Source organism: Cydia amplana, chromosome 11, assembly GCF_948474715.1.
Source record: "Cydia amplana chromosome 11, ilCydAmpl1.1, whole genome shotgun sequence".
Classification (NCBI taxonomy): domain Eukaryota; kingdom Metazoa; phylum Arthropoda; class Insecta; order Lepidoptera; family Tortricidae; genus Cydia; species Cydia amplana.
The window spans coordinates 6,909,693-6,933,003 of NC_086079.1; the positions used below are offsets into that span (position 1 = coordinate 6,909,693).

Genomic DNA, 23,311 nt, shown 5'->3' on the forward strand with positions numbered 1-23,311 from the left:
ATGTGCTGTAAAGTAACTTACCTATCACTATAATAAATAATATTTTTGTTATAATTAAGTAGACAGCTACATAATTAAACAGAAAACGATTAGAACTTTTGAATTACAGGTAGATTAAATGGGGCATTATCTATGAAAAGGGACCTTATTGTCGATGGCGCTTACGCCGCACAGCGTCGCGCGGCATTGTATTTATATCGGAGCATCGTTAATAATGGCTTAAGCGCCATCGACAATAAGGTCCCTTTTGATAGATAACGTCACAAATGATTTAGATTCATTTAGAGTTCTTAAGAAAATAATAGGTATCCTTTATTATTCGTCTTGTTATTGATGAACTAATAAAAATCAGCTCTGTTAACTCTAATTAAATACTTATTATACTCAAGAAATTAGTAGGTACAGTAAGCTACAAATAGTTACATTTTTAGGGTTCCGTACCTCAAAAGGAAAAAACGGAACCCTATAATAGGATCACTTGTCTGTCTGTCCGTCCGTCTGTCACAGCCTATTTTCTCCGGAACTACTGGACCAATTAAGTTGAAATTTGGCACAAATATGTAAGTTTGTGACCCAAAGATGGACGTGTAATGTAAATAAATGAATTTAAGATATGGAGACCATTTTTGGGGGGTAAATGAGAAAATTAAAAAATAAAGTTTTTCAAACTATATCGTGTTATATATCAAATGAAAGAGCTCATTGTAAGGATCTCAAATGTATTTTTTATAATTTTAGGATCCATAGTTTAATAGTTATTCAAGAAAAAAGGCAAAAATGGCCGTTCCCCCCCCACCCTTTATCTCCGAAACTACTGGGTCTAAAATTTTGAAAAAAATACACAAAATAGTTCTTTACCTATAGATGACAGGAAAACCTATTAGAATGTGCAGTCAAGCGTGAGTCGGACTTAATGTACGGAACCCTTGGCCCGCGAGTACAACTCGCACTTGGCCACTTTTTTTTTTAATATTTTATGCGTGAATATATTATTTCAATCGCGATATATGTTTGCAGCTGACTGTACCATAACCCATGACTGGACAGTTATGGATACCATATTTTTGGCATGTAAAAATATTAAGGCAGCATTAAATAATAAACGTATCTAAGTAAGACATGGTATATGAAAAAATAACAAATTATTAAACGTAGGTACCTAACATTTTGAAAAATATTAAAAAATCTACATCATGGCACAAAAATCTAAAGCTCCCTTTGATTTTTTAAAACGTGAATTGGATTAGAACTGAAATTACAAAGTTTAAAACCTTAGGAAGTATCCTCCTAAGGCCCAGCCATACAAGAAGTAAATCCTACATTTGCCAGTGTTTGAAACTTAGTGTAAGGCCTGAGTGGACGCTCGAAGCGGAGCGTTCGGCGGGGCGTGCAGCGTGGCGTCGGGGTCACAAGTGATTTGAGCAGCGTGCACTAAGGCCGCTCCTATACGCTTGCATTTGTTTAACATGCACGCCGCACGCCCCGCCCCGCTGCACGCCCAACTCGAGCGTCCACTCAGGCCTTACACTTAAGTATAGCGTAGAAGTCAAATAATTAATTTTTCACCTCAGCAGCTCGAACAAGGGTACTTTGCTACTTAAAAACAGTGAGCAAAATCGCATTTTGCTCACTGAGTGAGACAAAATGAGCAAAATGCGATTTTGCTCACTCAGTGAGCAAAATTCGATTTTGCTCACTGTTTTTAAGTAGCAAAGTACCCTTGTTCGAGATGCTGAGGTGAAAATTTAATTGTTGGCATATCTTAAGAAAACATGAGTGAATAGAGGTAAGTGATGAAGAAGGAATACATTTTTCGGGTTCTCTAATATGTTCTCACTGCTGAGGTGAAAAGTTTTGTGAACTACACGAGATCAAAGTTATTTACATCTCGTGCGCTTTTGAGTCCCTTACTACGCTCAAGATTCTAAATTAGATTCACTCGCTACGCTCGTGAATCTATTATAGAATCTTTCGCTTGCACGGGACTCAAAATAAGCACTCGAAGAAATATCAAACTTTGATCTCTTGTTGTACAAATAACTATTCTTTGGTTTGAAAATCGAATGCAACAAAACAAATGCAACACTGTTCCAATAGAAAATTATTTCAATTTCATCCAACTTAACAATCTTGAAATTATTAAGCTGATTAAGAAACGTGTTCTCTCTGGTGTGTTCAATCAACATTACTTATTCATTTTTTAACACCATCCTTAAACATAATTATCATCATAAAAAAATGGTATTACTATCGTACTCCCTAAATCACATTATTGGTATTCCATTAGAATACTTATCCTTAGTGACTTAACTAAAAACTAAATATTCTACCTCATCACAGTCTCATAAAAGGAATCACAATAGTCTATTCCATAGATCACGCCGGTCCCCCCTCGTTTTGTGCGGCACAACTATCCGGTCCTATAGAACACAGTACCAAGTCCGACATGATCCCGATCTAGTGTAACTAGACGGTACAGCCTCAAAGTAAAATAAATCAGATCCTATAGGATTCTCATGGAATCTGTGTGCTTAAGTATGTTGTGTTCTATGCTTCGGAGTTTTCTCGGTTCCACGTAGTCGCTAGAATCGGAGGACTCCTGTTGTTTGTGGAGGTTGTAGGACCGGATCCGTCTCGCTCTCGTGTCGGAATCGTACATGAGCGTGTGCGTGCTGCCCTGTCTTGACCTGAAGGCTAGTTTGTAGGGTGTGCTACTCTGGACGTCCGACATGGACCTTATGTGCCGTCTGAATTTGGACTCCTTTGTGAGCGGTGCGACTGTGAATATTGTTTCTTTCTTCGAGTCTTCTACGGACCTGGAAATAAAGAAAAGTAATGTTATTGTTGTGTAGATACAGAATTTAATATTATAACCGCGAATGAAAATAAGTAAATCTGTAAAAAAATAATGATCCCTTCCGCTTAGCCACCAGAAGCTGTTTCTATAGAAGTTACCTAAATGAGGTACCTAGAGTTAAGGGATTTTACTAAGGAAAACTTAATGCAGTAGGTATAACTATCTTACACCATTTTATTTATGGTTAAATCCAATAGTAGTAGGTAGTATAATTGTGTCATTGACTCATTGTTTACGTCGTTTACGAAGTCGAGCTAAAAATTACCCTACACGTGGAGAAATCCGTTCAAATCCAAAGTGACAAGTATTACGTGACGGCCATTCCAGTAGGTATAATCTACAACAATTTTCAACTAATTATACGAGGAACAGAAGGAAGACAAATGGTAACCAATTAGTTGAATGAACGGAACGGGGCCCTATTTAATTTGGCTGTAAACTGCACCAACACATTCAATATTAATTACTTCAGTCACTTTCATCTGAATTCATCGGATATAGTATAGGTAATTGCCAATTTCCTGAAACATCAGACACATGTACAAACAAACCTGAATAGTATAAGTAACTACTGTTTAAAATTAAACATGCACGCGGCTTAAAATAAACCTCATTTATTTGAAGCGACGATAAAATCCTTGCACCGAAAATAACTCTTAACGTTTTATTATGTTCTTGATATTCTTTATATATTCTTCGTGATATTCTTTTGCATTTTATTACTTTGTAATAAGGTAAAAAAATGTATACATATTTTGAAACTACTCGTTTTAACCCTCCATTCGTCCTTTGATAGCATCGGAATCGTTCCCGGCGCCTTCCGATGATAAAGAACAGTTCAAGGGTATACCTTGTAATAATAAGATAATTGTAAAGTACAATAATAATGACTTGTAGGTAAATGGTTGTTTTGATTGTTAGCGACGGTCACAGTGTCAATAAAATAGCCATTAAATAATGTGCTGGTCATGGCGTTGCATTACTGCCAATTAATTGCAAATCCTGACGAGGTCATGTGCAATGCTAAAACGATTCCTTGGTCAACTCATCTCTATTTAAATAATTTTCTTGTCTGTATCCCATTCATTAATCATTTGTTTGTCCTTACTACTGTCACTTCGGGTCGGCGTTGCATATATTTTTTCTTCATAAATGTATGCCAGAGTTATTCTAGTTCGGTTGTTTATCCCAATTATGCAATTATCGTCTCCCACACAGTTATATCAGGGCGGATGAATATCTATTTGTTTAAATTAAATAAATTCTTTAACTCTGTAAAAATAATCAAGATAACCTGTTATAGCTTGAGTTACTTATTGAAAATGTATGAGTGTCAAAAATACAAAAACGACAGTGATTACGGCCATCAACGACTAAAATAGGCACGCATCCCCTTTGTTCTCATTCGATCGATCGATCGATTCTTGCTCAATATAATGTAACTGACTATAGCTAGCAGGTAGGTTTCTCGTCCCCGTTAAAACAGGTGCCCCAATACCTAACAGCGCTAGGAACAGACATCCTTTCAATGCCAACATGATAACACTTCAAACATTAAACTAGTTCATTCCAAATACCAAGTGTAGACAGAATTAGATGACTGACGTCGACCATCCCATTTCAGTTCCATCATTTATAAATAGATCATCATTATTATATTTGTTATCAGTCTGTAAATAGTTGCACAAGAATAGTTATCTGTGTTGCGACTTATATAAATTTTCCTTTACGTAGACCATCGACCCGCCGTGATTAAATATTGCGAAAGACTTAAGTTTATTTAATTACTGATCATTGTAATAGTACGAGGTTACGACTCTTTTGTGTCTTTGTTAAACAAAAATAACTTGTATTTTCCGAGTAAAACGGCTGAGACATTACAGATACGGACATGACGACACTGGATTCCGTTTCTGATATTTTGGCTACATAACCCGAAAAACTCTACAGTTTAGAATAGGAGCTGTAGTACTAGACTAGCTTATATCCCACTGCTGGACTTAATGCTCCTTTCATTTTACAAGGACTACAGCCATCATGCTGCATGACTTTAGGATTGTGAACTTCGCACCCTTTGAATTTCTTCACAGACTTCACAGTTTATAGGGGTATTTTCACGATATTTTTATCTTTATCACAAAGGAACTTGTAAATCACAAAAGATTTCTTACCTAAGTCGCGAGAAACTCATACCAATTAGGGATTTGAAGTATTTGAACCCACGACCTCGAGTTGCCACACCTTACCCTTACCCCTTAGCTATAGCTACCTGGCTAGCAGCGGTTTAGTAAACGTTAAAGGTGAATGAAGACGTCACGATCTCACGATTATATTTTCATCAGACGGGGCTAACGTAAATTTCTAAGTTTTTATACTGAATTTTACATTCAATTTTCATGCAAAACACAAGGAAACTAGGCTACATTAGCAATGGCAGACTCCAACCAAAACCTTAAAACGTTAAGTTGTCTTGATATAACACGAAAACACGTCTAATTTTCATTTATATTCAGTTTTATATAGTTACCCTGTACGAGTACCTATACATAAAATAGCTTGTGATATAACCGAGGGATCTGACGACCGAAATTTTCAACTTAAACAGAAATATATTTCCAGAGTATACCTAAGTAATAAGTGAGATAAAACGTAAAAACCCGCACGATGGCCAATCTTCCGAAGCATGTTTTGCGCGGCGGGCCGTATCCTTTGTTCCCTTCTAATTTCCTGGCGCCACCTCATATCTTTATTTGACAAGTGTTTGTATAAGAAACACTCTTTCAGCACGTTCAACTATTAAAATACCGACGGTTGCGGATGTGAGGAATAAATAAACAAAGTCGGGCAACATGTTTCCTATCGAGCTGCGGAATTTCGTCTAATAGCTATTCATATCTACTACACTTTTGCATTCCTATCAGCGGAAACGATGCTGTAAACTATTTTCAAGCAAACTGTTAGGTAGTTAAATTTTTTAACAAGCAAATTGCGGGGATTTTTCTCTTTTACTCCAATAAAGACATAATTACGATGACAGAGAAAAATGCTGCAATTTTCGAACATCGTATTTCGCGGTAGACCCCAGATACGTCTGCGAGCAATACCAGTACTCCAAATTTTATCTTAAACTTTTTCCTATAAAACTTTTTCCTTTAATATACAATTTGTTAGGTAGTTTGTAATAAATAATTTGCAATGCCATAATGCTTCAGTTGGAAATCGCTTTGTATATTTTTTTGGGAAAATGTCATTGATATTTGATATTTACGGCTTAGTTGTATTTTATAATTGTTGATGTGTTTTTTTTGCTGTATTTAAATTCCATATTGACGTGTAAAAGTGCCCTTATGGCCTATTTGCTGAATAAATGTTGATATTTGATATTTGGTCACAGTAGGGTTTTTTCACAGCGGTCATGAAATTTTACAAATTTCATAAATATCTACATTCCTCCACACGATACCAAAATATGTGGTATCAATTCAAGGGAAAAATAACAAATAAAATCTAAACTTAGATAAATATCAAAGGCACGCATGATTAACCTTCTTTTAAAAAAGAGATTACGGTGGAATTTTGAGGCTAGATTTAATTACCTTATCATTAAATGGTATTTATTATAAAAAGGCCTGTGTGTATCTATCCAATGTCTGGCCGATTTAGATAAAAAGATAAAATGTGTCTATTTAAATGGTAACTAATAATTCATAACTAATTCTATAAAGGAACATATACAAACAGACACACACACACACACACACACATACACATTTATGCCGGTTTCGAGTAAGTTTCGAGTAAAATATTACTTATTCTTCTTAGGTAGTGGATAAGGCGCTACCTACATTTAAAATTGAATGAGGCATAGCAATGACCTTTTGCCTAAAAACAAAACTAAATGCAGACTTTTATACATAATAAATATGAGACAATGTCTGTAACTACTTCTAAGGGCCATTCATTGAGTAGTTTACTCAACTTATTCAACACAAGTTCAACAACTAAACAATCTTATAACTTTGTTATTTCCCTACTCAAACGTTTGATGACGTGAGGGCTATTTCAAGATGTAGTAATGTGTGGGCGTAAATAAGTGTAATAAACGTCCTTATAACTAAGATATTACGCGTATACGTGCCAAATGGAACGATGAGGAGAATTTAATTAAATACATTAATGTGGCAGTAATAAATTACTTTTAATTAGATTGGTTCAGTTATTTTGTCTAAAGTTTTATTCAATCTTTCAGTAAGCTAAAGATATATCGAACCGAAAATATTTAATTTTCTCATTCGAAAAACCATTGACGTATAATATCTAAGGACGGGCTAATGGGGCACTAAAAATGGTACTAGTTCAGCGGTGTTACTCACGAATTCCAGCCAATTGTGCAGTCTAACGCAACTAGTTACGACCAATAGCGCGCGTAATGCGAACTTGTCAACCAATCGCGCGCGTGATGCGAACTCATCAACCAATCGCGTTGAAGCGAATTCACACCGCTGTACTGGCCCCTGTCATGCCTCATTATTATTGCCCGGAAAGCCAGTCCCTAGATTACTATTACTGAATCGCGATTAGAAAGGGATTGAGATAGCTGTCAATCCATATTGATTTTGACGTAAGTGTATGGAAATCTGTTATTTCTAATCCCTTTCTGATCGCGGCATGATAATATGTCAATGCGAAAAACGTTGTACTTCACAACGTCGATTAAATATGCCTCAATTCGCGACAAATTATTAATTTTAAACTAAATTAGTATGAATCTTATCTTATCTTATACCTTTAAACGAGCAATTCTTGTATATTTATTTATTTATATACCTATATATTTTGGGGATCTCGGAAACGGCTCTAACGATTTCGATGAAATTTGCTATGTGGGGGTTTTTGGGGACGAAAAATCGATCTAGCTAGGTTTTATCTTTGTAATAACGCGTCTTTTTGAGTTTTCATATGTTTTCCGAGCAAAGCTCGGTCTCCCAGATATTTGACATTATTCAAGCTAGGCACGATTAGATCGGCATCTAAAGTATATATTTTTTGGAGGAATGTCATTACCACTGCTACCAAAATTAGGTTGTTAGGGATAAACGTTGAAGGAGGGAAAGAGGATATTAAGTTAGTTAACCTAAGTAATGAAGGTAGCCTACCTAATAGGCACTTAATTACCCATGATTACTCGATATTTAATTAATAGTAATCTATTAACCACAGGAAAGTTTAAATCAGTAACAATAGCCATTTGCTTATTATTAAAAAAGAAATGTAGGGTCATACGTGCGCAGCCGCTGTTATCGATAATTCGCAGTAAGATTAGGATAACGATATGCAATATTGTATTGTAACATCATTTATCAGTTTCATAATAATGTAATAACAATCTGAAATATTATCTAAGTTTGTATAGGAAAGTAATACTTGAATTTCCATTTTTTATTGGGACATAAAAATACAAACTAAACAATAAAACTAAACTACATGCATTATAAAACTTAAAATACCTAATCTTAAAGTCAGACGTCCTTAAAAACTGTGAGTTTTAACGTTATACAGTTAAAAAAAACTACGGTCAATTCGATGGTTCCGTTGGAGAGCTACCTGAACTACGATGACACAAAGACACAATGATACTCGTGACGACGATGATGATGATGATAATAATTTATTAACACTCTTCTTATTTCATCGGGGGTTAAAATGATATACATATACGTAAATTAAAGTCTGATGTCACATCCGGCAATTATCCCAATGAAATAAATAAAAACTAACTTAAGTTATAAGATCATTTAATTAAACGTTATCATAACATTATCTGACAACACATAATCACTGCACGTGTTTAGTCTAGACAAAGGCTGGTCTGGGAAAATTCGCTATTTTCTCAGATGACACTATTTAAGTTATCGGGAGATGTCGCGTTCCTAGTAATCGGCCGTAATAAGTCGGGTCGGGTCTGTATGACCTAACATACAGATTTTATTGTATGTTTAACTCATTCGCGTCTTTCAAAGCTAATTTGTAACCTGCACTCTTAGAGGCGGGACAATTTTTTTCAGTAAGTCAAATAAGAAAAACGTGATATATGTTTACCAGCCCTAGTAGCACGGTAGCATTTTTATCGTTTATCACCATGCCTGTCACGTTCTAACAAGTATGTAAGTGCGAAAGTGACGGGCATAGTGATAGTCGATAAAAATGGAACCGTGCTGAGCCCACAGGGTCCTTAGCTTTTATTGTATTTATTGTCCACAGAAGTAATATTTTTCTAAAATATGTTTGACCAGGTTACTAGATACTATAATGTTTTTAGTCCTAACAAGGTACCTACTCATCGTGAATCATGTCAATATGTTCTATGTAGTTACAAAATCTTCTATAAAAAAATTTAGAAATGTAAAACAACAAGCGGTATTTGTTAAATCTCACGTCATTTTTCAACGCAGAGCACTAAAAATATCTGCCGTTCAGTTTTTCATTTAATCATCATAAAAATACCAGACTAACCTCATACACACTTGCGTAAATATTGCTTTGCATATGTGTTTTCCTTTTCTACTAGTTACACTATTATACCAACTGGGATTTTCTTTTAATTTTCCAACCACAAAATTTTATATGTATTGCGGAATAAAATACCTACTTGAGGCCTGACGAGACGTGAGGGGGGTGACACAAAAACTGCTGGATACTGGTTCTAAAGTAAAGATTCTAGATGCACCACGAATATTACAAATACGGCGAAATATAGAGCGAATCGTCCAGCGTGGTACGGGCATGTGATGCGGAGGGATGAAAGTCATGTGACAAGAAAGGTATTACGAATGAATGTGGAGGCCAGTAAGTAACGGGAGAGGAAAACCGAGGAAAAGTTGGATGGACTGTGTGAGAGATGATATGAAAGGAACGCGAGTGAATGATGAGATGACGGGGGAGAGGGAGGTATGGAAGAAAAAGACATGCTGCGTCGACCCCACATTAATGGGATATGGGCAAGCGAATGATGACAGTGAAATATAGATAAGAAGAATAGACCTATCGTCATCAGGAAGACACGCGCTAGATAACCCTATTAGCCTCGAGGCCTATTTATATCTTTATTGCCTTATAGGAATGATTTGATTCCGCGTATAGCCCTCACACACGGATCTTAAATGCATATGACCACTGAAAAAAATAAACAAAAATAACAAACCATAGACAAATCAGAGCACTTTATAGGTACTAGTTTCTTAACATATATGATAAGATCCATATATGATGCCCTCTTTATTCCCAGCTTTCGTGATAATGTGCTAACTCGGGGCACGAATAGTAATTGATGTTTATTATTAGTTTAGTGACGTATATTTATGCATTTGCTTATTGGAAATCCCGTATTACTTACTGTAAACAGGTTCAATATCATACATATTGAACAACACATCGCCGTAACATCAATTACTTAGACATGTCTTATATCGAGGCTCCTAAGGTAAAAAACTTTAATACTAGTACTACTTACCATCACTTTTTAAGTGTTCGCGCCCCGAGTTGACACAGGCATGGTGATAATACAACAAAATCTGAAGGTTTTCTTCATTTATAAAAACATTCTTACGACCTCCAGGGCTCGCAGGAGGGCAGATATCGTTTCAGGGGCTAAGTATATTGGTAACAACACTGCACTCTCAATCAGATGTAAATCGCATGGTGCGATTCGCACCCATGTCCACAGTCCACACACGTGCCTTTGAAAAAACATAGCGAGACAGTACCTACATTATTTTTAGAATTCGAACACAATACGTGTTAACGTGAAACGTTTTTTATGCTTGTTTTGTGCCGATGGGAGATCTTTATCAGTGGTGCTTTGTTTCATGTCGGCATGGAACGCGGTCGCATTCAACTTAGGTGCAGTCAACAATATTTATTAACACCCCACACCCGCTGGCTTCTGCGACTAGGTTCAATACCTACATTTTTAGGGTTCCGTACCCAAAGGGTAAAAAACGGGACCCTATTATTATACTAAGACTTCGCTGTCCGTCCGTCCGTCCGTCAGTCCGTCTGTCACCAGGCTGTATCTCATGAACCGCGATAGCTAGCTTGAAATTTTCACAAATTATGTATCTCTGTTGCCGCTATAACAACAAGTACTAAAAATAAAATAAAATAAATATTTAAGGGGGGCTCCCATACAACAAACACGATTTTTTTGCTCAATTTTTTTTGATGGTGCGGAACCCTCCGTGCGCGAGTCCGACTCGCACTTGGCCGGTTTTTTTTCATACGATTTCCCGAGGTTTTTTAGAGTTCCGTACCTCAAAAAGAAAAAACGGAACCCTTATAGGATCACTTTGTTGTCCGTCTGTCCGTTCGTCCGTCTGTCTGTAAGGACCCTTTATCTCGCGAACGCGTGGAGATATCGAGTTGAAATTAAGAACATATGCTCAGGTCTATGGTCTCTTGAAGCTGTAAAATAATAAAAATAAAGATACGGCCGTTTATGCCGCAAAAATAGTAGTTTATGCAACAGTGATATAATAAGGGTTCTTAAAATTCAAGGGTCGAAGTTACAAAACGAGACGTAGTCGAGTTTTGTAAAAAAAGACCCGAGAATTTTAAGAACCAATTATGAGGAAGGGAATCAAAATGTATAGGATACTTCCCGTTGACCTAGAACTATTAAATTTGGCAATTAATTCTTATATACTCTTATATTTATACGTTTAGAACTTTTTTCATGCGGAATAAAGTACAAGTCTATTAAGTACAGGTAGGTAGTAGGTATGTACGTCTAATAAAATTACAATTAAGAATAACAATAATTGTCTTTGCTGGCAAAATGAAGGCTATTAGATATGAGCGCCGATAGGCATTTAGCCGGCGGCGGCGCGCCGGTTAAAATTGGTCGGCGGCGGCGGCGAATCGGCGGCGTGGCCTTGAAACACCTTCGATTAATGAAAAAGGAATTCAAACCAAAAATTTACCGAAAAAACATGTTTTGCTGTAAGAATGTTATGAAATAAATGCATTTTTTATTTTCAAGGATAATTTATTGAATAATGGTACGAAAAAAATTGATATCGTATAAACTGTGGATAAGCGGTATCGCGCGGCATCAGAGGCGGTCTTAATCTTGGCGAGGCTCTGGCCGGAAGATCTTAGCGAGGCCCTTATCTTTTGTGCTATGTTAAAAATTGCGGATTGACTGTATCAGGGAAACGTCTTGTCGACAGTCCAAAGAAAATCGAGCTCCGTCATTAACCTATATCGATTCAACAAAACCGATTTATGTCAAAAAGTGAGGCCCAACGCCGAGCTGCATGTAACACCGAAGACTTGATTTCGACGCCTCCCAATGCGAGGCCAGAAGATGAGCTGCAGGTAAGCATACAGCTAAGAATCGAACGCCAAGTGTAAGCTTGGCTGACGGCCGAACGCCTGGAGCGCCGATTGCGGCGCGCTTCTGTGCGAGGCCGAGCTGCAAGAGAGCAGAGCGAGGGCGCAGGCCGATAAAGAATGAAGCCATAGTGTTAAAGATCTGGAGCTTTCCTGCGGGCGCATTCGTGCGACGCCAAAGGCCGAGCTGCAATGGAGCTAAGATCGGATAAGGACCAATGCTCAAGCGTTTTAAAACAGGCCGAAAGTTGAGCTCCAAACAGGGCCAAAAACTTGCAGGTTCAGATAGCGGCTTAATTCCATGCGAACGATGCAAGGCCAAAGATTGAGCTGCGAGAGAGCAAAGCTTGAAATTTGAACAGTGGCCAAGTTTAATTGAGACCCGATTCCGACGCCCTTCCGTGCGAAGCCAACGGCCGGACATTTGGACGTGGAAACGCTTAATATCTCAAAATTAACCCCATTTTATATCTTTTAAAAACGTTTAACCATACTTGCAATGGTTAAATTCGCGGTAAATGACGGACGGAAAATTAGTTATGCGTTGGATCGGTAATCCAAAGGTGTGGGTTCGAGTCTCACGTTAGCCAGAGTTGATCACAGTTAATTTTTTCATTGTGATTGACATATGTCTAGTGTATATATACAATCTATAAATTGTAATGTAGAACGTTCCACAATAAAAATGGAAGGAAATCAGTATGTTTATTACAAGCATATTGATGTTAAAATTGATATTAAATAATTTCGTTTACCCAAGACTAGTAGCGCGGTTACTAGACAGATAAGTTTGCATTTGCCTTCGATATTTTTGAATTATACGGGCCTAAAATACCTTTTAAATGCCTATAAACTATTCGAAGTGGCGCCGTTAATGATCTAAACTCGATTAAAAATATATTATCTGATTCCGAAAGTAGTAGTAACTACCAAGGTCACGCCGATGCCACGCCGATAGCGCAGCGTCGGCGGCGGCGGCGCGAAAATTTTGTCGGCGGCGGCGGCGCGCCGGCGCGGCGCTCATATCTAAAGGCTATTAAAGGAAGTACGTGCCCTATAATAAAATGGTACCTAATCAGTAATTACCTATGCTATATAAACATCTACTGCATGTGTAAGAGTATACAGGTGCAAGTGAAAATTATTTATAGACTAGACTCGAGTATAATTATGAGTGCTATGTTATGTTATGATACAAACTGGCACTTAAATAAAATATGCCTAGTAGTATTGCACTGTAAAGGAGAGACAGTGACGATTGAACATGCGATGGATGATGTTTTATAAGGTGGGTGATATGACGATATTTGTAATTTTTATAGTTTAAGAGTCACACGAACCTAGTTGCCGCCATACGTTTTATTCATAATAAATAATCATAATATGGGGCATTATCTATGAAAAGGGACCTTATTGTCGATGGCGCTTACGCCGCACAGCGTCGCGCGGCATTGTATTTATATCAGAGCCTCGTTAATAACGGCGTAAGCGCTATCGACAATAAGGTCCCTTTTCATAGATAACGTCACATATGTAGGTATAGGTATTAGATATGAGCGCCGCGCCGGCGCGCCGCCGCCGCCGACAAAATTTTCGCGCCGCCGCCGCCGATGCTGCGCTATCGGCGTGGCATCGGCGTGACCTTGGTAGTTACTACTACTTTCGGAATCAGATAATATATTTTTAATCGAGTTTAGATCATTAACGGCGCCACTTCGAATAGTTTATAGACATTCAAAAGGTATTTTAGGCCCATATAATTCAAAATATAATTCAAAAATATCGAAGGCAAATGCAAACTTATCTGTCTAGTAACCGCGCTACTAGTCTTGGGGAAACGAAATTAATATGCTTTTATTGTGGAACGTTCCACATTACAATTTGTATATATGTATACACTAGACATATGTCAATCACAATGAAAAAATTAACTGTGATCAACTCTGGCTAACGTGAGACTCGAACCCACATCTTTGGATTACCGATCCAATGCATAACTAATTTTGCCAGCTAACCGTCCGTCATTTACCGCGAATTGAACCATTGCAAGCATGGTTAAACGTCTTTAAAGGGTATAAAATGGGGTTAATTTTGAGATATTAAGCGTTTCCACGTCCAAATGTCCGGCCGTTGGCTTCGCACGGAAGGGTGTCGGAATCGGGTCTCAATTAAACTTGGCCACTGTTCAAATTTCAAGCTTTGCTCTCTCGCAGCTCAATCTTTGTTTTATCCACAGTTTATACGATATCATTTTTTTTCATACCATTATTCAATAAATTATCCTTGAAAATAAAAAATGCATTTATTTCATAACTTTCTTACAGCAAAAACATGTTTTTTTGGTAAAAGTTTGATTTGAATTCTTTTTTCATTTAATCGAAGGTGTTTCAAGGCCACGCCGCCGATTCGCCGCCGCCGCCGACCAATTTTGACCGGCGCGCCGCCGCCGACTAAATGCCAATCGGCGCTCATATCTATTACCTACATACAGCGGAAGACGAGTAAAAAATGAAAACCGTCAATCTACAAATTTTCGTTATTCTTGAACGCTTTCAACTACTACTTACTATACTACTACAACCCGTTGCGTGGAGTCCGTTTAGGCTAATTTAACATTAATGATGATATTGCAAATGTCATGCAAAGTTTGCTTGGTCCACCTTTCGGGAGGTTTGAATCTCATTTTTTTTTTCTCTACATTAGCTTTGTGCGTGGTGATGTAGAAACGAAAAGAGATGACACGTCATCGGACATCGACACACGACAACGATGTCTTGAAGAAAAATTTTTTTGGGAATATTTTTCGTACTAAATGACATAAAGTACGTCAACTGTCAAGTAACTAATAATGTAGCCATGCACAAAACCAGTAGACACAACGTAAGCTATCCGACGGATAGCTAATATTAATAATAAGCAGAATTAAAAGCTCCTATTAATATATAAGAAAATAACTAACTAGTCTCTGATACAGCTAAAGTCCAATCAGTCGCGTGTCAATAATGCTTAATTAACATTATATCAAACACTAACCGTGTATATTTAGTATCAATATACATTATTTCATAACCTAATGTAAACTAACTCAAATTGTACTTTGGACAGATCAACGACACACGAGGCCACATTCTGTTTTAGATAAATCTAATCCAAACGTAATTTCAAATCAATAAGTATATGAGTACCAATGCGTCCTACTTGCTAAGGCTCATAGGCCTCGCACAGATTGGACCGACGCTCTGGTGAAGGCTGTAAGAGTTAGGAGTTCATTACTTTCATTAGTGAGCTTTTAAAGAGCCTAACATTGTGGCAACCATTAGAGCGGCTGTCTTTTGACTTGTTGAGTAGAGTGGCCAAATGTAGAACAGAGTTGCGTGGAAGTATAAGTGTAAGGCCTGAGTGGACGCTCGAGTTGGGCGTGCAGCGGGGCGGGGCGTGCGGCGTGCATGTTAAACAAATGCAAGCGTATAGTAGCGGCCTTAGTGCACGCTGCTCAAATCACTTGTGAGCCCGACGCCACGCTGCACGCCCTGCCGAACGCTCCGCTTCGAGCGTCCACTCAGGCCTTACACTAAGAGAGGCATTTGCCCATCAGTATTAATAAGAACTACCTATTATTTATACGCGAAGACGTCCACATAGAAGACGCTTTTTAACATCCCGTACTCTCGCAATTATTTCCGTGGGTTTTAAAGCTAGAGCAATGATTTTTTCAACACCGGTTAATATTGTCAATATCTGTGTCAGACCGTTTTGCTTTTTTTGATATTTTAGTTTTTTAAGGCGCTAGAGCCCTTCAAAAATGGCTAAAATGGCCTAATTGACTATGCCGCAATGAGAGGCGTGGTATTCAAAACTGATATTAATTAGCCAAAAAAGCAAAACGGTCCGACACAGATAATGTCATAATCATTTAGATTTCCAAATTTGGTTACGATTGGTTAAGTTTTGGAGGAGGAAACAGTCGAGTACGAAACCTCGATTTTTGAGATTTTTACGCAGGATTTTTCGCCTTGTCCTTATCGCACTAGTTTTACGAGCCGCTTCCGTTAGCGAGACGGGTATATTTACCTAAAATATTTAAATCTCAGCTCCTGTTTCGTCTTAACACCTCGCTCGCTTAGCAACTTCTGTTGCTGACTGTACCTACATAATAAGGGTTCTTAATATTCAAAGGCCTAAATTTTGTAAAGTAAGGCGAATTTTAAGACCTAATTATTGTAGATAAGATAGAAGAGAGCTTCTTATGGATTTCGATCTCACTATGGTAATGGCGGTCATTTAATCGACAAATAAAAGTGCTGGCGTAGAAAAACATTATCTTCTGTTGTGAATTGACCGCTCGGTCGCCTAGAAACATTGGCACACACTTTGCCAGCGAACATACAAATAATTGATACATTTTGGTGACGTCACGGCGGCCATGATATTGCCGACACCGGTGTCGGAGTGCGCATTAATATGAGATTTTATAATGCAGTCACGATGCCTGCGAATAGTCAAACACGTTATGTTTAGCTTATTTTTTTATTTCATATCCAAAGTATGATGCTAACGGTGAAAAGTAAGCTAAGAAAAATCGAAGATGCGGGACCTTTTGCAATATATTATAATATTAAATTAAAACATAAAACACGATTGAGTTTACCATATTAAAATCCTTAAACCTATAGCAATTGAGTTTTTATTGATGTTTTTGAAAATAATAATTCTCATTACTTTAAGCCAAGCCGTTAATATAATTATTACACATGTGCTACGCAAAAAAATATAGTTAGAATCGAACGCAAAATATTTTCAACTAGGCACCTAATTCAATCATTTATACTTATTTGATTTTATAGCTCAGCACTGCATTCAATTCACACTCAGGCTCAGAATACACGCCGTAAAATTATGTAATTTTGCTCCCTTGTCACAGAATCTGGGGGCACGGTAGTGCCCCCGCCAAGACGAGCAAAGCGAAGCGCAAGGGCACTACCTACCTTTTCTCGAAGCGCTTCGTCGTTTTTTTTAACCCTCATAACTTGGGTTTGGATTATACCAGATAAACAAAATTCTCGGGATATGATGTCAATAGTGGACTTATTAAACATAAAAAATTTCAATTGCATAGCTCTTATACTTTAGATTTTATTCATATCTAAAAAAACCCCGATTTCGTCACTGACTCACTCACTCACTGTTGATCATCAAAACCTCTAGGGTACTTCCTGAAGTCCTAGAACGCTGAAATTTGGTATGTAAGATAGTATTAGTACACAAACAACAAAAAAATTCAAAAACTTGAAATTTTTTGCCCCTAAGGGGGGGAAAAGGGGGGTGGACTTTTGTATGGGAAATCAATAACCGCTGAACCGATTTAGTTGAAATTTGGTATGTAGATAGTTTTTGTAATGGGAAATGGCATAGAATAGTTTTCAACCCCAAAATCGTCCCGTAAGGGTGAAAAGGGGGTGGAAAAAGGCGTTAGGGGAAAAAGAGGGTTGAAGTTTGTATGGGGAATCAGTAAAAAGCAGATTGTATAAAAGATGCCACCAGGTACGTATTTCAGGTTTTTTAATAGTAGGTATTTAAATCACATGCGCAACCCTTTAAATTAGGGGATGGAAGCAACTTACAAAAAGAAGTGAAATCCCACCAAAAACATTTTCATGTAAAATGTTGCCAAGACGAAACCATAAGGCTCGCACTGACAAAAAGTTATCAGATCTCTTGTAGAGCCAAGCTTCTAACTCTACAAGCCCTAACTTCACAAACTCTACACCTTAGTCAAAATATATGTGGCTTGGCCGTTTGGTTACTCCAAGAACTATTGTATTATAAAAAATAATGAATAATGAATACATTTTTCACCTTACGTCCATGTGACAGTAGCGAAACGGCCAAGCCACATATTTTGACTAAGGTGTAGAGTTTGTGAAGTTAGGGCTTGTAGAGTTAGAAGCTTGGCTCTACAAGAGATCTGATAACTTTTTGTCAGTGCGAGCCTTATGGTTTCGTCTTGGCAACATTTTACATGAAAATGTTTTTGGTGGGTCTACTATTGTAATTCTGTTCGGGTATTGTGTTCCCTTAATCCTACTCAATTAACTACCTACGTAATGTTTATTGATAAGTATTTTATCGATGCGCGACCGATGTATTGCATGAGACATTTCATGTTAACTTGTTAAGTGTCATGTTGCATTGCTTTGCTTACTAATGTTTAGCATATGCGAACAGAATTGGCTAGTGCGAGCAAGGTGATAATTTACTTTGCACACAAATACAATACTACAGACGTAGGTAATACATATATGTAGTGTAGCACCTTAATTATTATACGCAACGGTCCCAAATTCTGATTTAAAATAAACAAAGGAGCAAAGTACTACATTTACAGCATTAATTCCGATCTTCTGCCAACAATTCGGGCAAGGGATAATGATCCGTTTGCATTTTGATATTAAGTTCAATTACACTTGCTACTTGTTTTGGTGGCGATACAAAGGTCAGTACGAGGTAGTTGCGCGCACGCACGTATTATTGGGACACGGCTAAGGTCCATCCACTTGCATAATAGATTATCGATTGAAGCAATACGTCATATAGCGTGCTATTAAATGCCAGCATATGCAATGTTATTATAAGGTAGCTAAAGTAGGAAGTAATGTCCCTACGCGGAAGGAAACTAGAATAGCAGAATCGCAAGAATCTTGGCGTTGAACTTGACTAAAGTTTCTCTTATAATTTGCAACGTAAATCCATGTCGAGATCTTGATTAAAAACATCATTTCATAACCAACATCTAAAATATACGGTTTATTATATTAACATATCTATTCAACTGCCACGCAAATTAGGCATTTGTTTTGTTAAATGTGACATCGGAGCGTAAACATCTACCATCTACATTTAATGTTTGTATAATTTGCAAATTCTACGAAGGCAAATGTTAAGTTATTAACTAGATAATATTATACCACCTGTTTTGAAACTTTTGAATGAGTAGTTCATGTTCATTCGTTCGTCTAGTTTATTTTATTTATAAAATAATCTCTCATAAAAATACCAGTTGAGCAGTATCGGCTCATTTGTTCGTTATTACCCAACGGGAAGTTCATTTTAGACATTCTATCGCTTGTTTCTTGCCTAGGAAAGTGGCGATTGATAGTCTGTGCGGAAAGAGAAGAGTCGTGGAATGTATGGGGCCCAATACATTCCACGACTCTTCTCTTTCCGAATAGACTCTAGATACTACGTTTTCGTGTAATTCTGTCAAATTATTTAATATCTAATAGTCTCTTTTCTTGTCCATTTATTCAGATACAGAATGTAGATATGTGCCCACATAACTCTTAGTGCATTTGCTTGCTCCTTCTATTTCTATCTTAGTTTTTATACCATTAACATTTTTATATTTTACAACGGCGATGTTTTATTTTATTTATAGGTACAAAATTTAAAGTTTACCTAGCTGCCCCTTATTGTTGACTTCATAATACAGCTCATTCTTACTTTAACTAGGTACTTTCTAATTAACTGTATCATAATTTCCTCTTCGGTTTTATAACATAGTTATATTCATCATTCATTGTAATAATTATTCATATTTACGGTTGTTTTACAAATTGTATGCACGTTGTAAAAACGTGCATGTTAATACAGATAAGAACCAAAAGCGTAAGCTATGTAGCATCATGTAGGCATATTAGTCGAACAAAATATGCCAAAAATCTTGTATTTTATCTTGAAGCCTGTTTTATCTTATCTTGACGATTATTCTAATCGCCAGCATTATACGAATTGTGTACCTATTGTTCAATGGGCTTGCACATTCATTTACTATTGTTAGATCATTTGTTTTGAGTTGTTGTACTGTGATAATGGGAAAAAGTGAATCTATTGATCGGTTTGCCCGATTGATCGTAGATTAACCGATATCTTAGGTATGTAGGGCAGCCACCTTTAACATATACATATAAGTATCAATGTTCAGTCGGTTTGCCAAAAGTCTGGAGGCATATCTACTCGTCAGAATTACAGCCATAACGTTTACAATTCTCATTACACTAAAGATCTACAGGCTAGTCCTCAACGCCAGTAAACCCAGGGGGCCCATTTGACTCTATAAAATAACAATTTTGTTAAAATGTCCTTTTTCCCCGCACTTTCATTTCATAAAATATCCCTCTCCCAAAGGGCTATAAAGGGTTATTTTATTATTGAGGGTAAAAAGGCTTAAACCTCCGAAAAAGTGTGATCATAATCATAAAGTGTCAACTAGTATCTACGAAAAGCAAGAATGTTCTTGAATGTACAAATCGATTGTCTCGCCGTAATCAGCAACAACCAAGCACCGCTCGACCAATCCGTCTAGGAAAACAAATATTGAAGCCTACGGAACAGACAGTTCCAATCTATTTTCAGGTCTAGCAACAGAAAAGAATATTTGTCAATGTCAGCCCATTAGATTGTAACTAGGATTTGTATCTCTGATGATACTGTTTTAGTTGGATTATAAAGTATAGTTGGTCAAACCAATTTGTCAGTAAATAAGAACATATAAAACTATACTCATCCTTTTCTTTTGGGTGCCAGTACTATTTAGTGTAAGACAAAGATTGTATGATTCTCTCTGTCTATGTTTGAAATGAGACAGTCCTTTGATAAACTATAGAAATTTATTAATGATCACTAGGCCACTGTCATTAAAATATGTCTCTCTCATTGTATGCCCGCTTTGTTTAGTCTGTTGCACGTAGATAACACCCGACAAGCGGGCGAAGCCGCTCAGAGGAGCTATCGCGAAAACCGAATAAATCGTAAATTGCGGCTATTTTTCTCTGTCAGTCTAATTACGCCTGCATTGGAGTAAAAGAGAAAGATCCCCGCAATTTGCGAATTTCGGTTTTCGCGGTAGCCCCTCAGAATTGATGGATAAGAATTTATTTTTAGTTCGTTCAAATATAGCCTAGCATTTAGACTGAGCTCGAAGGCTATGATCTATTGATCAATAAGAATCACAATCTACTCACTCTCTTCTCACCACTGTAATCGAAAATGAATTATATTAAAATACACTATTCGTAGCTTCTACACGACAGACACGCGTCACTAAAAACTTAAAAACGTCACTTATGAATAGATGATGATGATGACTTATGAATGGAATTATTCGTATAAGAATTCAGACTCCGATCGCAGAATTGTATTGAGCTTTAATATGAAATCACAAAGAAGCGTTGGTGATAGCTGATTGGCCAAGGGATAGACAGATAATAATTATTGTCATTCGTAGTCGGCAGAAGTTGTAGTAGCATACGCCTACTTATCGAGGTTCTACTTAAGGAACAAGTTTATTCTTGGAATGAACACTTTCGCCCACGTGACTAATGGCAAAAGGTCTGGTTTCGCTTGCAATCTCGCCGCAATCGGTTTAAATTGCTAATCATAATGCCTAACTTGATAACCGGGAAAAAAAATTCAAACTCAACCGCATATACCTACACGCTAAATTCTCGTTTTTTAAACCGAATAATGATCGCGGTTGTTCGGTTATAAATTAAAATTAAAAAAGGAGATTAGGTATAATTTTTATTGTTACCTACTTGTTCAGATAAGATTGATAAGAAAACCTCTATAAAAATTAAGATAAAAAAACATTACCTAACTTGCATAATTAAACTATTTGTTATCCTCAATGATGAGGAATATGGATAGAATAGTCGTAAGTATTACATTCATTTGATAATGTTGGATCGACATTGATAAAGGGGCAATACCGAGAAAGAGCGCGGGTACTTACTTTTCTTTGAAATAGTCCGATATCTGGCTCATCTTCCAGAAGATCTGGATCAGCAGCATCAGCAACGTGTGGTTGATCCAAGTGTAAAGCTTATAGCAGCTGTCCATGGCGGCTTCCTCGCGCACCCACAGCTTAGACAACGAAAACTCACTCATCCGTCACTATTTAAAAGTATAATTCGAAAAAAATACCCGACAGTTTCGAGTATGGCGCGCACGATACGAAATTCAAATTGGTAAATGTAGTCCGGAAAACTCGAGCGAGTCGAGTGAAATTGAACTGCCGAATGCCGGCTTATCAGCGCGAGTGCCGAGGAGCGATGGGTTTGACCGTGCTCGGTCGCCGGTGCACGCGAACTGGAATCGAACCGAACTGGCGGCCATGAGAGTACTACCGCGGCTGTGACGAAAGATGACTCAGTTGTATCGGTGTTTGTTTCATACGATCTCTGCCGAGGAATGCGACCCTCGAGTCGCGAGCCCTCCACTCGACTCGTCTCGTTCTTTTTTTGATCTGTGGTTGACAAAACGATGCGTTGGTCTCAATTGCAGATCAAGTGCAGCTGTGAGTTTACTCATCAGTGGTCTCAGTTTGATTGCAAGCAACAGAGCAATGATGTAGGTAATAATAGTCCTTATTGATTAGGGTAGGTTTCAATGGAGTTGACCGGTTGAAGTTTTTTACAGATGGCGCCAGCATAGGTTTTACCTGTCAATGCCTAGAATTGTTTCAAATTCTTGTTTTTTTTTTTAATTTTACTGCCTGGACGCTATCCCGTTAAGCCATATCTCATAGAAGAATAAAACTAAAGACTGACTGGTTAAACTTAAATGCTGGTACCATCTATTCAAACCTTTGACAGTTGTCAACTCCATTCCAGCGCTCTTTTAGAATCCTTACAAAATGCAAAATGTATCTTTGCAATTACATGTAGTTTGTCAAAGGACTGTCTCATTTCAAACATAGACAGAGAGAATCATACTGTCTTTGTCTTACACTAGTACTAGCACCCAAAAGAAAAGGATATGTATTATAGTTTTTTTTGTTCTTATTTACTGACAATTTTGTTTGACCAACTATCGTAGGTACATATACATATACATATATTATGTTGTGACTAAATGCCCGATATTCCCGATAATACGTGTGTGTGTCACACTGTCACACTTTCCCATCATTATAACAACCGTAAGTTATATTTGAAAACTCATTCAATTGTATATCGAATTCTCATTCCCACATAGTAAAGTAGTAAGAAGTTCAAACATAGACAG

General features: G+C 37.3%; 1 protein-coding gene across 1 annotated transcript; it reads right to left on the reverse strand.

The window, feature by feature from the left end:
* Nucleotides 1-2,190: 2,190 nt before the first annotated feature.
* On the reverse strand, nucleotides 2,191-22,409 carry LOC134652007 (uncharacterized). Its single transcript, XM_063507161.1, has 2 exons — nucleotides 22,038-22,409; nucleotides 2,191-2,816 (listed from the first exon to the last, which is right to left on the reverse strand). Exons 1-2 carry the CDS (start codon nucleotides 22,190-22,192, stop codon nucleotides 2,504-2,506), a joined length of 468 nt encoding a protein of 155 aa, XP_063363231.1. The 5' UTR covers nucleotides 22,193-22,409; the 3' UTR covers nucleotides 2,191-2,503.
* Nucleotides 22,410-23,311: the final 902 nt, after the last annotated feature.